Consider the following 14,875-nt stretch of genomic DNA (forward strand, 5'->3'; position numbering starts at 1 on the left):
GCATCTCCACTGTGGAGTAGCCTTTCTGCCGGCATCTCCACTGTGGAGTAGCCTTTCTGCCGGCATCTCCACTGTGGAGGAGCCTTTCTACCGGCATCTCCACTGTGGAGTAGCCTTTCTGCCGGCATCTCCACTGTGGAGGAGCCTTTCTACCGGCATCTCCACTGTGGAGTAGCCTTTCTGCTGGCATCTCCACTGTGGAGTAGCCCTTCTGCCGTCATCTCCACTGTGGAGTAGCCTTTCTGCTGGCATCTCCACTGTGGAGTAGCCCTTCTGCCGGCATCTCCACTGTGGAGGAGCCTTTCTGCCGGCATCTCCACTGTGGAGGAGCCTTTCTGCCGTCATCTCCACTGTGGAGGAGCCTTTCTACCGGCATCTCCACTGTGGAGGAGCCTTTCTGCCGGCATCTCCACTGTGGAGTAGCCCTTCTGCCGGCATCTCCACTGTGGAGAAGCCTTTCTGCCGGCATCTCCACTGTGGAGTAGCCTTTCTGCCGGCATCTCCACTGTGGAGGAGCCTTTCTGCCGTCATCTCCACTGTGGAGTAGCCTTTCTGCTGGCATCTCCACTGTGGAGTAGCCCTTCTGCCGGCATCTCCACTGTGGAGGAGCCTTTCTGCCGGCATCTCCACTGTGGAGGAGCCTTTCTGCCGTCATCTCCACTGTGGAGGAGCCTTTCTACCGGCATCTCCACTGTGGAGGAGCCTTTCTGCCGGCATCTCCACTGTGGAGTAGCCCTTCTGCCGTCATCTCCACTGTGGAGTAGCCTTTCTGCCGGCATCTCCACTGTGGAGTAGCCTTTCCACTGTGGCCTTTATGTATTTTCTTTGCCTTGACGAACTTGTTGCGAATCCTACCCCATTTTTAGAATAAGTGGTTGGGTCGGACCCCAGCGTCTCTGCAATCTCTTTTCATGAATTTGCATTTACATGCATGTTTTTATATAATGCATGGCTAGAATCGTACTGGTGAAGGTACTTTTGTACCTCCTCGGTCAATCGATGCTCCAAGTTGTCGTTCCACATGTTGAACCCACACTGAATGTCGGGCTGAATCAACAAGAAGCAGAAACTCACGTCACCCCCTACAGTTCACCAATCACGGATGAAGGGGCGTAGACTTCGGCTTCCGAACTTTGACTGGCCCTTGAACAAAAATGTGTGTGCCCGAACACCCGAAAAAACCCTAACCGAACTCCAAAACTAACAAAAATGTCACAAAATGTTGTCATAAAATATGCACAAACTCTTCTGAACTGTTTCGGCTGGGAAGCATGTGGCCGTCTTTAGTCTCTCTTAAATTGGCCTTTCTATTCTAAGTCTAGAACTCTGGGACCCTTAGTTTCACTAAACAATAGACATCAATGGTGACTGAATCTATTGTACTGAATTGATATCAGATTTGGATTGCCTGGCTGCCTGTAAGATTGAATCGGCTCTGGGGCTCTTGGATTGGGGTGCATGTTCATTCTGTGATGGTGTGTGTGTACAATTGTCTATGAGTGTGAGTGAGAGAGAACTTATTGATTTGGCCCTATATCCCTTCTCCTGAAAATCCCTTTTGATTGCTTCTGCTCTGCTCTCTGTCTCCCTCTCTGTCTCTCACCTTCTCTAATGAAACTCCAAATGAGCTGGGTCATGCTTCAACTGGTTTCTGGTCCCCACCCCTCTCTGTCCCCCTCAGTCTCTCTTTCCTTCAGGGGGGTTATAGAGAGAGGGGAGAGAGGGGGTTATAGAGGAGAGCGGGGGTTATAGAAAAGAGGGGAGAGAGGGTGTTATAGAAAAGAGGGTTATAGAGAAACACAACAGTCCAGGCAGGGATCTATATCCCTATTTATTCCTAAGTGAGCCAGGTACCTGCAGTGTCACAAGGTGTCTCCACTGTTTTCCTGGAAAACCAATCCCTGTAGTATCTAATCCTCTTGTTTGTCTCAATTCTCTGGTTTAATATGTCGTGCCCTAACCTCAACCTAAATTCTGAGCGAAACACAGGTCTCACAACTATGAGGCGTGGCTCTAAATCGAGGCGGGAGAGGGTCATCACTAGTTAACACAGCCACAAAGTAGAAAATTACAGACACCGACATCATACCAAAGCAATTTTGCATATGTAGGTCATTTTTGGTGATTAGCCTACACAATATTAATTTGTGCATTAAACAATAGGCTTCAGAGCGGCACGGCATACAGTGGGGCAAAAAAGTATTTAGTCAGCCACCAATTGTGCAAGTTCTCCTACTTAAAAAGATGAGAGAGGCCTTTAATTTTCATCATAGGTACACTTCAACTATGACAGACAAAAAAATGAGAAAAAAATTCCAGAAAATCACATTGTATGAATTTATTTGCAAATTATGGTGGAAAATATGTATTTGGTTACCTACAAACAAGCAAGATTTCTGGCTCTCACAGACTCACTGTCCTCCACTCGTTACCTGTATTAATGGCACCTGTTTGAACTTGTTATCAGTATAAAAGACACCTGTCCACAACCTCAAACAGTCACACTCCAAACTCCACTATGGCAAAGACTAAAGAGCTGTCAAAGGACACCAGAAACAAAATCGTAGACCTGCACCAGGCTGGGAAGACTGAATCTGCAATAGGTAAGCAGCTTGGTTTGAAGAAATCAACTGTGGGAGCAATTATTAGGAAATGGAAGACATACAAGACCACTGATAATCTCCCTCGATCTGGGGCTCCACGCAAGATCTCACCCCGTGGGGTCAAAATGATCACAATAACGGTGAGCAAAAATCCCAGAACCACACGGGGGGACCTAGTGAATGACATGCAGAGAGCTGGGACCAAAGTAACAAAAGCCTACCATCAGTAACACACTACGCCGCCAGGGACTCAAATCCTGCAGTGCCAGACGTGTCCTCCTGCTTAAGCCAGTACATGTCCAGGCCCGTCTGAAGTTTGCTAGAGAGCATTTGGATGATCCAGAAGAAGATTGGGAGGATGTCATATGGTCAGATGAAACCAAAATATAACTTTTTGGTAAAAACTCAACTCGTCGTGTTTGGAAGACAAAGAATGCTGAGTTGCGTCCACAGAACACCATACCTACTGTGAAGCATGGGGGTGGAAACATCATGCTTTGGGGCTGTTTTTCTGCAAAGGGACCAGGACGACTGATCCTTGTAAAGGAAAGAATGAATGGGGCCATGTATCATGAGATTTTGAGTGAAATCCTCCTTCCATCAGCAAGGGCATTGAAGATGAAACGTGGCTGGGTCTTTCAGCATGACAATGATCCCAAACACACCGCCCGGGCAACTAAGGAGTGGCTTCGTAAGAAGCATTTCAAGGTCCTGGAGTGGCCTAGCCAGTCTCCAGATCTCAACCACATAGAAAATCTTTGGAGGGAGTTGAAAGTCCGTGTTGCCCAGCAACAGCCCCAAAACATCACTGCTCTAGAGGAGATCTGCATGGAGGAATGGGCCAAAATACCAGCAACAGTGTGTGAAAACCTTGTGAAGACTTAAAGAAGACGTTTGACCTCTGTCATTGCCAACAAAGGGTATATAACAAAGTATTGAGATAAACTTTTGTTATTGACCAAATACTTATTTTCCACCATAATTTGCAAATAAATTCATAAAAAATCCTACAATGTGATTTTCTGGATTTTTTTTCTCATTTTGTCTGTCAGTTGAAGTGTACCTATGATGAAAATTACAGGCCTCTCTCAACTTTTTAAGTAGGAGAACTTGCACAATTTGTGGGTGACTAAACACTTTTTTCCCCCACTGTGTATAAAAGCAAAACGGCATAGAAAAAGACACTTTCATCTATACCGTTTTATTTTAACCAAAACTACAACAGCCAAAGTGGATATGATGCAACTTCCACCAAGCTAGTGGATCCTCTTGGCTCTCTACCAAAGGAGTAAACATGTAGCTATTCATCTCTGCTTCCCGTAATGACACAGCGGGGACAGATGTTGAAGCTGCTGTGACGCTTCCCTTGAAGAAGCTCCACAAAGACTTCCTGGGCCTTTTATTTTCTCCTATGGTGCACTAACTGGTGGGGTTCTGTCCTCACTGTGGGCCTCTCCACTGGTGAGGTTCTGTCCTCACTGTGGGCCTCTCCACCGGTGGGGTTCTGTCCTCATTGTGGGCTTCTCCACAGGTGGGGTTCTGTCCTCACTGTGGGCCTCTCCACCGGTGGGGTTCTGTCCTCACTGTGGGCCTCTCCACCGGTGAGGTTCTGTCCTCACTGTGGGCTGTGGATGCTTTGTGGCTGTGGATGCTAGTGGAAACCGAGCGGGAGCGAGCTTGCAACAGTTCTATTATACTGAACAAATACATACACGCAATACACAACATATAAGGAAATCAGTCAATTGAAATAAATTATTTAGGCACCAAATCTATGGATTTCACACGACTGGGCAGGGGTGCAGCCATGGGTGGGCCTGGCAGGGCATTGGCCAACCCACTTGGCAGCCAGGCACACCCACTGGGGAGACCGGTCCAGCCAATCAGAATGAGTTTTCCCCCACAAGGGTTTTCTTACAGACCGAAATACTCCTCAGCACTGTGTCCCCTCAGGCCAGTCTACTACCACATATCTACAACATAAAATACATGTGTATAGTGTGCATGTGTCTGTGCCTGTCTCTTCACAGTCTCCGCTACACCTCCAATATTAATTTTCACAAAGTCTGAGCCTCAGTTTGTATGATGGCAATTTGCATATACTCAAGAATGTTATGAGGAGTGATAAGCTGAATTGCAATTAATTGCAAAGTTCCTCTTTGCCATGCAAATGAACTGAATCCCCCCCAAAATATTTCCACTGCATTTCAGCCCTGCCACAAAAGGACCAGCTGACATCATGTCAGTGATTCTCTCGTTAGCACAGTGTTGACGAGGACAAGGCTGGAGATCACTCTGTCATGTTGATTGAATTCGAATAACAGACTGGAAGCTTCAAAAGGGGGGTAGTGCTTGGAATCATTGTTCTTCCTCTGTCTCCCATGGTTACCTGCAAGGAAACACGTGCGTCATCATTGCTTTGCACAAAAAAGGCTTCACAGGTAAGGATATTGCTGCCAGTAAGATTGCACCAAAATCGACCATTTATCAGATCATCAAGAACTTCAAGGAGAGCGGTTCAATTGTTGTGAAGAAGGCTTCAGGGCTCCCAAGAAAGTACAGCAAGCGCCAGGACCGTCTCCTAAAGTTGATTCAGCTGCGGGATCGGGGCACCACCAGTACAGAGCTTGCTCAGGAATGGCAGCAGGCAGGTGTGAGTGCATCTGCACGCACAGTGAGGCGAAGGACTTTGGAGGATGGCCTGGTGTCAAGAAGGGCAGCAAAGAAGCCACTTCTCTCCAGGAAAATCATAAGGGACAAACTGATATTCTGCAAAAGGTAAAGGGATTGGACTGCTGAATCCCCTTTCTGATTGTTTGGGGCATCCGGAGAAAAGCTTGTCCGGAGAAGACAATGTGAGCACTACCATCAGTCCTGTGTCATGCCAACCGTAAAGCATCCTGAGACCATTCATGTATGGGGGTTGCTTCTCAGCCAAGGGAGTGGGCTCACTCACAATTTTGCCTAAGAACACAGCCATGAATAAAGAATGGTACCAACACATCCTCCGAGAGTAACTTCTCCCAACCATCCAGGAACAGTTTGCTGACGAACAATTCCTTTTCCGGCATGATGGAGCACCTTGCCATAAGGCAAAAGTGATAACTAAGTGGCTTGAGGAATAAAACATCAATATTTTAGTTCCATGGCCAGGAAACTCCCCAGACCTTAAACCCATTGAGAACTTGTGGTCAATCATCAAGAGGTGGGTGGACAAACAAAAACCCACAAATTCTGACAAACTCCAAGCATTGATTATGCAAGAATGGGCTGCCATCAGTCAGGATGTGGCCCAGAACTTAATTGACATCATGTCAGGGTGGATTGCAGAGGTCTTGAAAAAGAAGGGTCAACACTGCAAATATTGACTCTTTGCATCAACTTAATGTAATTGTCAATAAAAGCCTTTGACACTTATGAAATGCTTGTAATTATACTTCAGTATTCCATAGTAACATCTGACAAAAATATCTAAAGACACTGAAGCAGCCAACTTTGTGGAAATTAATATTTGTGTCATTCTCAAAACTTTTGGCCACGACTGTAGTACTGTGCACCTCCCATAGTCTGTTCTGGACTTGGGGACTGTGAAGAGATCTCTGGTGGCATATCTTGTGGGGTATTCATGGGTGTCCGAGCTGTGTGCCAGTAGTGTAGACAGACAGCTCGGTGCATTCAACATGTCAATCCCTCTCACAAATACAAGTGGTGATTAAGTCAATCTCTCCTCCACTTTGAGTCAGGAGAGATTGACATGCATAAACTCCCTCTTTGTGGTACCTGACCACACATCTGAACAGATGTCCCGGTGCGACAAAACTAGGGCCTGTAGGACCTGCCTTGTTGGTAGTGCTGTTAAGATGGCCGAATAGCGCTTTATTATAAACGGACTTCTCCCCATTTTAGTTTCTGTTATATCAATATGTTTTGACAATGACAGTTTACAATCCAGGGTTACTCCAAGCAGTTTAGTCGCCTCAACCGGCTCAATTTCCACATGATTCATTACAAGATTTAGTTGAGGTTTAGGGTTTAGTGAATGATTTGTCCCAAATACAATACTTTTAGTTTTTGAAATATTTAGGACTAACTTATTCCTTGCCACCCATTCTGAAACCATTTGCAGCTCTTTGCTGTAGTAGTGGCATGTCGTTAGTAAAGATTGAAAAAAGTAATGGGCCTAGACAGCTGCCCTGGGGAATTCTTGATTCTACATGGATTATGTTGGAGAGGCTTCCATTTAAGAACACCCTCTGTGTTCTGTTAGACAGGTAACTCTTTATCCACAATTTAGCAGAGGGTGTAAAGCCATAACACATATGTTTTTCCAGCAGCTGACTATGATCGGTAATGTCAAAAGCCACACTGAAGTCTAACAAAACAGTCCCCACAATCTTTTTATCATCAATATCTCGCCAATCATCAGTAATTTGTTTAAGTGCTGTGCTTGTTGAATGTCCTTCCCTATAAGCGTGCTCAAAGTCAATTGTCAATTTGTTTACAGTAAAATAGCATTGTATCTGCTCAAACACCAATCCAAGGGGATTTAACCAGTTTTTACAGTACTTTTCATAATGGGTGCATGCTTATCAGTAACTGGAATAAGTAGTTTCATAAATGTGTCATGTGCAGCATCTGACTGCTCCTCATTACACTCCACAGACCAGCAAATATTCTTTATATCATCAACTTAAGAATCGCTACACAACTTATTGTATGACTTTGGTTTTCCTCGATATGGCGATATTGTGATCACTACATCCGATGGATGTGGATACTGTTTTAAAGGACATTTCTGCAGCATTTGTAAAGATGTGATCAATACTAGAGGTCGACCGATTATGATTTTTCAGAGCCGATACCGATTATTGGAGGACCCAAAAAAGTTGATACCGATTAATCGGCCGATTTTGAAATTTATTTGCAATAATGACAATTACAACAATACTGAATGAACACTTATTTTAACTTAATATAATACATAAATAAAATCAATTTAGCCTCAAATAATGAAACGTGTTCAATTTGGTTTAAATAATGCAAAAACAAAGTGTTGGAGAAGAAAGTAAAAGTGCAATATGTGCCATGTAAGAAAGCTAATGTTTAAGTTCCTTGCTCAGATCATGAGAACATATGAAAGCTGGTAGTTCCTTTTAACATGAGTCTTCAATATTCCCAGGTAAGAAGTTTTAGGTTGTAGTTATTATAGGACTATTTCCCTCTATACCATTTGTATTTCATATACCTTTGACTATGTTCTTATAGGAACTTTAGTATTGTCAGTGTAACAGTATAGCTTCCGTCCCTCTCCTCGCTCCTACCTGGGCTCGAACCAGGAACACGTCAACAACAGCCACTCTAGAAGCAGCGTTACCCATGCAGAGCAAGGGGAACAACCACTCCAGGTCTCAGAGCGAGTGACGTTTGAAACGCTATTAGCGCGCACCCGGCTAACTAGCTAGCCATTTCACATCGGTTACACCAGCCTAATCTCGGGAGTTGATAGGCTTGAAGTCATAAACAGCTGCTGGCAAACGCACGAAAGTGCTGTTTCAATAAATGCTTACGAGCCTGCTGGTGCCTACCATCGCTCAGTCAGACTGCTTTATCAAATCATAGACTTAGTAATAACCTGATAACACACAGAAATGCGAGCCGGAGGTCATTAATATGGCCGAATCCGGAAACTATCATCTCGAAAACGAGACGTTTATTCTTTCAGTGAAATACGGAACCGTTCTGTATTTTATCTAACGGGTGGCATCCATAAGTCTAAATATTCCTGTTACATTGCACAACCTTCAATGTTATGTCATAATTACGTCCAATTCTGGCAAATTAGGCGGCCCAAACTGTTGCATATACACTGACTCTGCGTGCAATGAACGCAAGAGAAGTGACACAATTTCACCTGGTTAATATTGCCTGCTAACCTGGATTTCTTTTAGCTAAATATGCAGGTTTAAAAATATATACTTATGTGTATTGATTTTAAGAAAGGCATTGATGTTTATGGTTAGGTACACATTGGAGCAACGATACGCACCGCATCGATTATATGCAACGCAGGACACGCTAGATAAACTAGTAATATCATCAACCATGTGTAGTTAACTAGTGATTAAGATTTGATTGATTGTTTTTTATAAGATAAGTTTAATGCTAGCTAGCAACTTACCTTGGCTTACTGCATTAACAGGCAGTCTCCTCGTAGAGTGCAATGTAATCAGGTGGTTATAGCGTTGGACTAGTTAACTGTAAGTTTGCAAGATTGAATCCCCTGAGCTGACAAGGTAAAAATCTGTCGTTCTGCCCCTGAACGAGGCAGTTAACCCACCGTTCCTAGGCCGTCATTGAAAATAAGAATGTGTTCTTAACTGACTTGCCTAGTTAAATAAAGATTAAATAAAGGTGTAAACATTTTTTTTTTAATTGGCCAAATCATTGTCCAAAAATACCGTTTTCCGATTGTTATTAAAACTTGAAATCGGCCCTAATTATTCGGGCATTCCGATTAATCGGTCGACCTCTAATCAATACATGTTGATGATTTAATTCCTATGCTATTTGTGACTACCCTGGTAGGTTGACTGATAACCTGAACCAGGTTGCAGGCACTGGTTACAGTTTGAAACTTTTTCTTGAGTGGGCAGCTTGATGAAAGCCAGTCAATATGGAAATCACCCAGAAAATTACTTCTGTTTATCTCATACATTATCAAGCATTTCTCACACATTATCCAAATACTGAATGTTAGCACTTGATGGTCTATAGCAGCTTCCCCCCAGAATGGGCTTTAGGTGAGGCAAATGAACCTGTAGCCATATTACTTCAACAGTATTTAACATGAGCCCCTCTCTAAGCTTTGCTGGAATGGGGTTCTCAATATACATGGCAACACCGCCCCCATTGGCATTTGTCTTTTCTGTAGATGTTATAACCATGTATTGCTTCCACTGTATCATCAAAGGTATTATCTAAGTGAGTTTCAGAGATATTCATATTCTGACTATCATGTGTTACTAGCAAGTTATTGACTTCATGAACCTTGTTTCTTAGGCTACGTATGTCAACGTGGGCAATTTCTTGCACTTTTCTGGGGTGCTTGATGCATGTGTAATCATCATGCTGTTTAATCAGATTCTTGATATAACACACCTGTCAGGTGGATGGAGTATCTTGGCAAAGGAGAAATGCTCACTAAACAGGGATAGAAACACATTTGTAGCATTTTTTTCTTTCTTGAGAAGTAAGCTTTTTGTGCATATGGGATTTTTAAAATTTCAGCTCATGAAACATGAGACCAACAGTTTACATGTGTTTATATTTTTGTTCTGTGTAGATGGGACTTAACTGTTCTAACACATTAACCATATTATTATTTTAAAAAACATGTATTTTTTGTGTGTGTGGCAAGATTCTACTGGTTTAGTGAAAACTCAGTTGAGCTTACCAAATGTGAGTATTTCCTTTTGACCCATATCAGGAGAGATGGAGGAGATGCTGAACTGTGTTTGTGTCTGTGTCTCTGTGTGTGCACCCGTTTTGTGTGTGTGTGTGCGCACGCCTAACTAACGTTAGTGTGTTTGACTTCTGACCCCTATCCAGGAGAGATGGAGGAGGAGATGGAGAACCCAGAGTTGAACCCAGTTGACCTGCCAGAGAAACAGAAACACCAGCTGAGACACCGAGAGCTGTTCCTGTCCCGCCAGCTAGAGTCACTACCCGCTACACACATCAGGTACACCATGACAGTGTCACACCTAACCTTACCATTAATCCATCGCACCTTATATACCTGCTACACACACATCAGAGAGTCACAACCCACTACATTATATATCTACTACTAGACTAACCAGAGTCACTACCCACTACATTATATACCTACTACTAGACCAGCTAGAGTCACTACCCACTACATTATACACCTACTACTAGACTAGCTAGAGTCACTACCCACTACATTATATACCTACTACTAGACTAACCAGAGTCACTACCCACTACATTATATACCTACTACTAGACTAACCAGAGTCACTACCCACTACATTATATACCTACTACTAGACTAACCAGAGTCACTACCCACTACATTATATACCTACTACTAGACTAACCAGAGTCACTACCCACTACATTATATACCTACTACTAGACTAACCAGAGTCACTACCCACTACATTATATATCTACTACTAGACCAGGTAGTCACAACCCACTACATTATATACCTCTTACTGGACCAGTTAGTCACACATCAGATACACCTTTATACCAGCTAGCTACACACTTTAGGTACGCTCTATTCCCTTTTTTGTGTTAACGCAGCCTGGAAAATAGACGACTCTTCCTCTCACGGCTGGGAACACATATAGGCTGGGTGTGTAACGGTACACATATTCGTACCGAACCGTTTGGGGACCTCTGATTGATCCGCACTGTGAGTCCTAATGAATACATACTTTTAGATAAGCTATGCCTACTCTGTGTTGTAGGCCTATGCCTCTTAAGTAAATCTGAGGTGACATTTTTTTCCCGGGCTATTCCATTAAAACAACTAACAGCCTATGCACACGTAATCAACATTTTCATCTTAACTGACACATTTCACACTGTCCTTGTGTGAGGCGCAGCCAGGAACTAGTTCTTTATGATGGCTAGTGGTGAGGTCGATAAACCAGAGTTGGAGGATCCTCCAGCTTCGTTTAAATCTCCATTTTGGCTCACCAGTAGATTAGCCCTGGGCAGCTGATTCTGAACGGGCCAAAGAAATTACAAGAGCGACAGGTAGGCTATGTTTTTATTTCTAACAACCTTTGGTTTATAGCTGCAGATATGCATCCATTCTCGGTGGGTGAGAAAAGGGGCTTTCAGGCCCTCATGAAAGATTTTGAGCCACCTTTTAGAACTTCCCTTTTGCACCCAATTCAGCAAACAGGTAGTACTCGCTTTATATAAGTAAACCAAAGACGAAGGTTCCAATGAGTTGTGCTTGCTTATCAGTGACAGTCCATCACATTACCCCAGAGTGGGAGATGTACTGTACTACAGATACGCCCCCTTTATGAGAGGCACACGTACGAATCTTGCACTGAACTAGGCAGTGTAAGCAAGAGTGAATTTACCACATACGACCGGTAAATTCCGGCCCTCAAACTGGTAATTACTAGTGGGAAACTTGTGTACCGAAGGCGAACCATGACCCCAAAACCGTAATATGTACCGAACCATGGGTTTGGTGAACCGTTACACCCCTAATATAGGCTGTACTGTGCTTCATTATATAATATTAGTAAGGGGTTTCTCTCTCTCTCTCTCAGGGGGAAGTGTTGTGTCACTCTGCTGAACGAGACGGAGGCTCTGAAGTCCTATCTGGACCGAGAGGTAGGTGGCTCGCCTCTCAAACACTGCCCTTCTCTCTCTCACTGACTCTCAATCTCTCACTCACACACACACACTGTCCTCACATAGAACTGCTGGATGGAGAATGGGATGTACTGTCTAAATGTACTCCATATTAAATTAATGTGTGTGTGTCTTGATGCTGGATGAATAATTCAGTGTGTTGAACCAGAATGTTCTTTTCACAGTCAGTAATGAGAAGACGAGAGACTAGCTGCTACACACACACACACACACACACACAACCCCACTCAACCTCTTCAATCCTTTGTCTCTTACTCTCTCCTCTCCATCCCTCTCTCCTCTCCATCCCTCTCTCCTCTCCATCCCTCTCTCCTCTCCATCCCTCTCTCCATCCCTCTCTCCATCCCTCTCTCCATCCCTCTCTCCATCCCCCTCTCCATCCCCCTCTCCATCCCCCTCTCCATCCCTCTCTCCATCCCTCTCTCCATCCCTCTCTCCATCCCTCTCTCCATCCCTCTCTCCTCCCTATCTGTCTCTCTCTCTTGTCCTCCCTCTCATCCCTCTCTCCATCCCTCTCTCCATCCCTCTCTCCTCCCTATCTGTCTCTCTCTCTCTTGTCCTCCCTCTCCATCCCCCTCTCCTCACTATCTGTCTCTCTCTCTTGTCCTCCCTCTCCATCCCTCTCTCCATCCCTCTCTCCTCCCTATCTGTCTCTCTCTCTTGTCCTCCCTCTCCATCCCTCTCTCCATCCCTCTCTCCTCCCTATCTGTCTCTCTCTCTTGTCCTCCCTCTCCATCCCTCTCTCCATCCCTTTCACCTCCCTCTCAATCTCTCTCTCCATCCCTCTCTCCTCCCTATCTGTCCCTCTCTCTTGTCCTCCCTCTCTCCATCCCTCTCTCCAGGATGCGTTCTTCTACTCCCTGGTCTACGACCCCCAGCAGAAGACTCTTCTGGCTGATAAAGGGGAGATCAGGGTGGGGAACAAGTACCAGGCAGACATCACAGACTTCCTCAAAGAGGGTACATTTATATTTGAGTCATTTATCAGACGCTCTTATCCAGAGTGACTTACAGGAGCAATTAGGGTACGTACGCCAAAGACACTCATATGAAAGATTGAACTGTTAGCATTTCCCATAGCAAAATGTGTCACGCCAACCTGTAGATTAGCATCTTGGCTAGTATTCTCTTTGGTACTGCAGGCAGGGTCCTATCTCAACTCAGGGTGCAGTCAGTGGGAGGGCATGGGCGTCTATCACACTGCACTGGACGCTATTATGCAACGTTATGTCAAAGAGTGTGAATCAGAGTGTGAGTTTTAGTGAGGAGTCATGTCACCCCAATAGTGTTTGAGAGGGCCAGAATGCCGGATATACGTTATGTCAAAGTGTGTGGATGTGTCTACAAGCAAGTTTTATGAGGAACCAGAACCACATCACCCCAAGACTGATGGAGAGCCAGAGGGCATGTCTGTCTCCTCACTTTGCTGCACCGTCATAAGTTTAGTTTAAATACCCACAGGGCGGTTTAGTCAGGTTGGTGTAGTGTTGCAGACTGGGTGACTGTTAACTGGTTTATAAGGGGTGACTGTTAACTGGTTTGTAACGGTGACTCTGCTAACTGGTTTATAAGGGGTGACTGTTAACTGGTTTGTAACGGGTGACTCTGCTAACTGGTTTATAAGGGGTGACTGTTAACTGGTTTGTAACGGGTGACTGTGTAACTGGTTTGTAACGGGTGACTGTGTAACTGGTTTGTAACAGGTGACTGTGTAACTGGTTTGTAACAGGTGACTGTGTAACTGGTTTGTAACGGGTGACTGTGTAACTGGTTTGTAACAGGTGACTGTGTAACTGGTTTGTAACGGGTGACTGTGTAACTGGTTTGTAACAGGTGACTGTGTAACTGGTTTGTAACGGGTGACTGTGTAACTGGTTTGTAACGGGTGACTGTGTAACTGGTTTGTAACGGGTGACTGTGTTAACTGGTTTATAAGGGGTGACTGTGTTAACTGGTTTGTAACGGGTGACTGTTAACTGGTTTGTAACGGGTGACTGTGTAACTGGTTTGTAACGGGTGACTGTGTAACTGGTTTGTAACGGGTGACTGTGTAACTGGTTTGTAACAGGTGACTGTGTTAACTGGTTTATAAGGGGTGACTGTTAACTGGTTTGTAACGGGTGACTGTGTAACTGGTTTGTAACAGGTGACTGTGTTAACTGGTTTATAAGGGGTGACTGTGTTAACTGGTTTGTAACGGGTGACTGTTAACTGGTTTGTAACGGGTGACTGTGTAACTGGTTTGTATGGGGTAACTGTGCTAACTGGTTTCTAACAGTGACTGTGTTAACTGGTTTGTATGGGGTAACTGCTAACTGGTTTCTAACAGTGACTGTGTTAACTGGTTTGTATGGGGTAACTGCTAACTGGTTTCTAACTGGTGACTATGCGAACTGGTTTGTATGGGGTAACGGCTAACTGGTTTCTAACAGTGACTGTGTTAACTGGTTTGTATGGGGTAACTGCTAACTGGTTCCTAACAGTGACTGTGTTAACTGGTTTGTATGGGGTAACTGCTAACTGGTTTCTAACTGGTGACTATGCGAACTGGTTTGTATGGGGTAACGGCTAACTGGTTTCTAACAGTGACTGTGTTAACTGGTTTGTATGGGGTAACTGCTAACTGGTTCCTAACAGTGACTGTGTTAACTGGTTTGTATGGGGTAACTGCTAACTGGTTTCTAACTGGTGACTATGCGAACTGGTTTGTATGGGGTAACGGCTAACTGGTTTCTAACAGTGACTGTGTTAACTGGTTTGTATGGGGTAACTGCTAACTGGTTCCTAACAGTGACTGTGTTAACTGGTTTGTATGGGGTAACTGCTAACTGGTTTCTAAC

General features: G+C 44.3%; 1 protein-coding gene across 1 annotated transcript in view; it reads left to right on the forward strand.

Moving 5' to 3' along the window:
• The window catches only part of LOC110505832 (metastasis-associated protein MTA1), a 73,034-nt gene that overhangs the window by 24,713 nt on the left and 33,446 nt on the right, over window positions 1-14,875 (forward strand). The window contains exons 5-7 of the mRNA XM_036962418.1: window positions 10,212-10,344; window positions 11,930-11,993; window positions 12,878-12,995. Of these exons, the coding sequence (XP_036818313.1) occupies window positions 10,212-10,344; window positions 11,930-11,993; window positions 12,878-12,995 (315 nt within the window). The remainder of the gene's footprint in view (window positions 1-10,211; window positions 10,345-11,929; window positions 11,994-12,877; window positions 12,996-14,875) is intronic.

Source organism: Oncorhynchus mykiss, chromosome 25, assembly GCF_013265735.2.
Source record: "Oncorhynchus mykiss isolate Arlee chromosome 25, USDA_OmykA_1.1, whole genome shotgun sequence".
NCBI classification, from domain to species: Eukaryota; Metazoa; Chordata; class Actinopteri; order Salmoniformes; family Salmonidae; genus Oncorhynchus; species Oncorhynchus mykiss.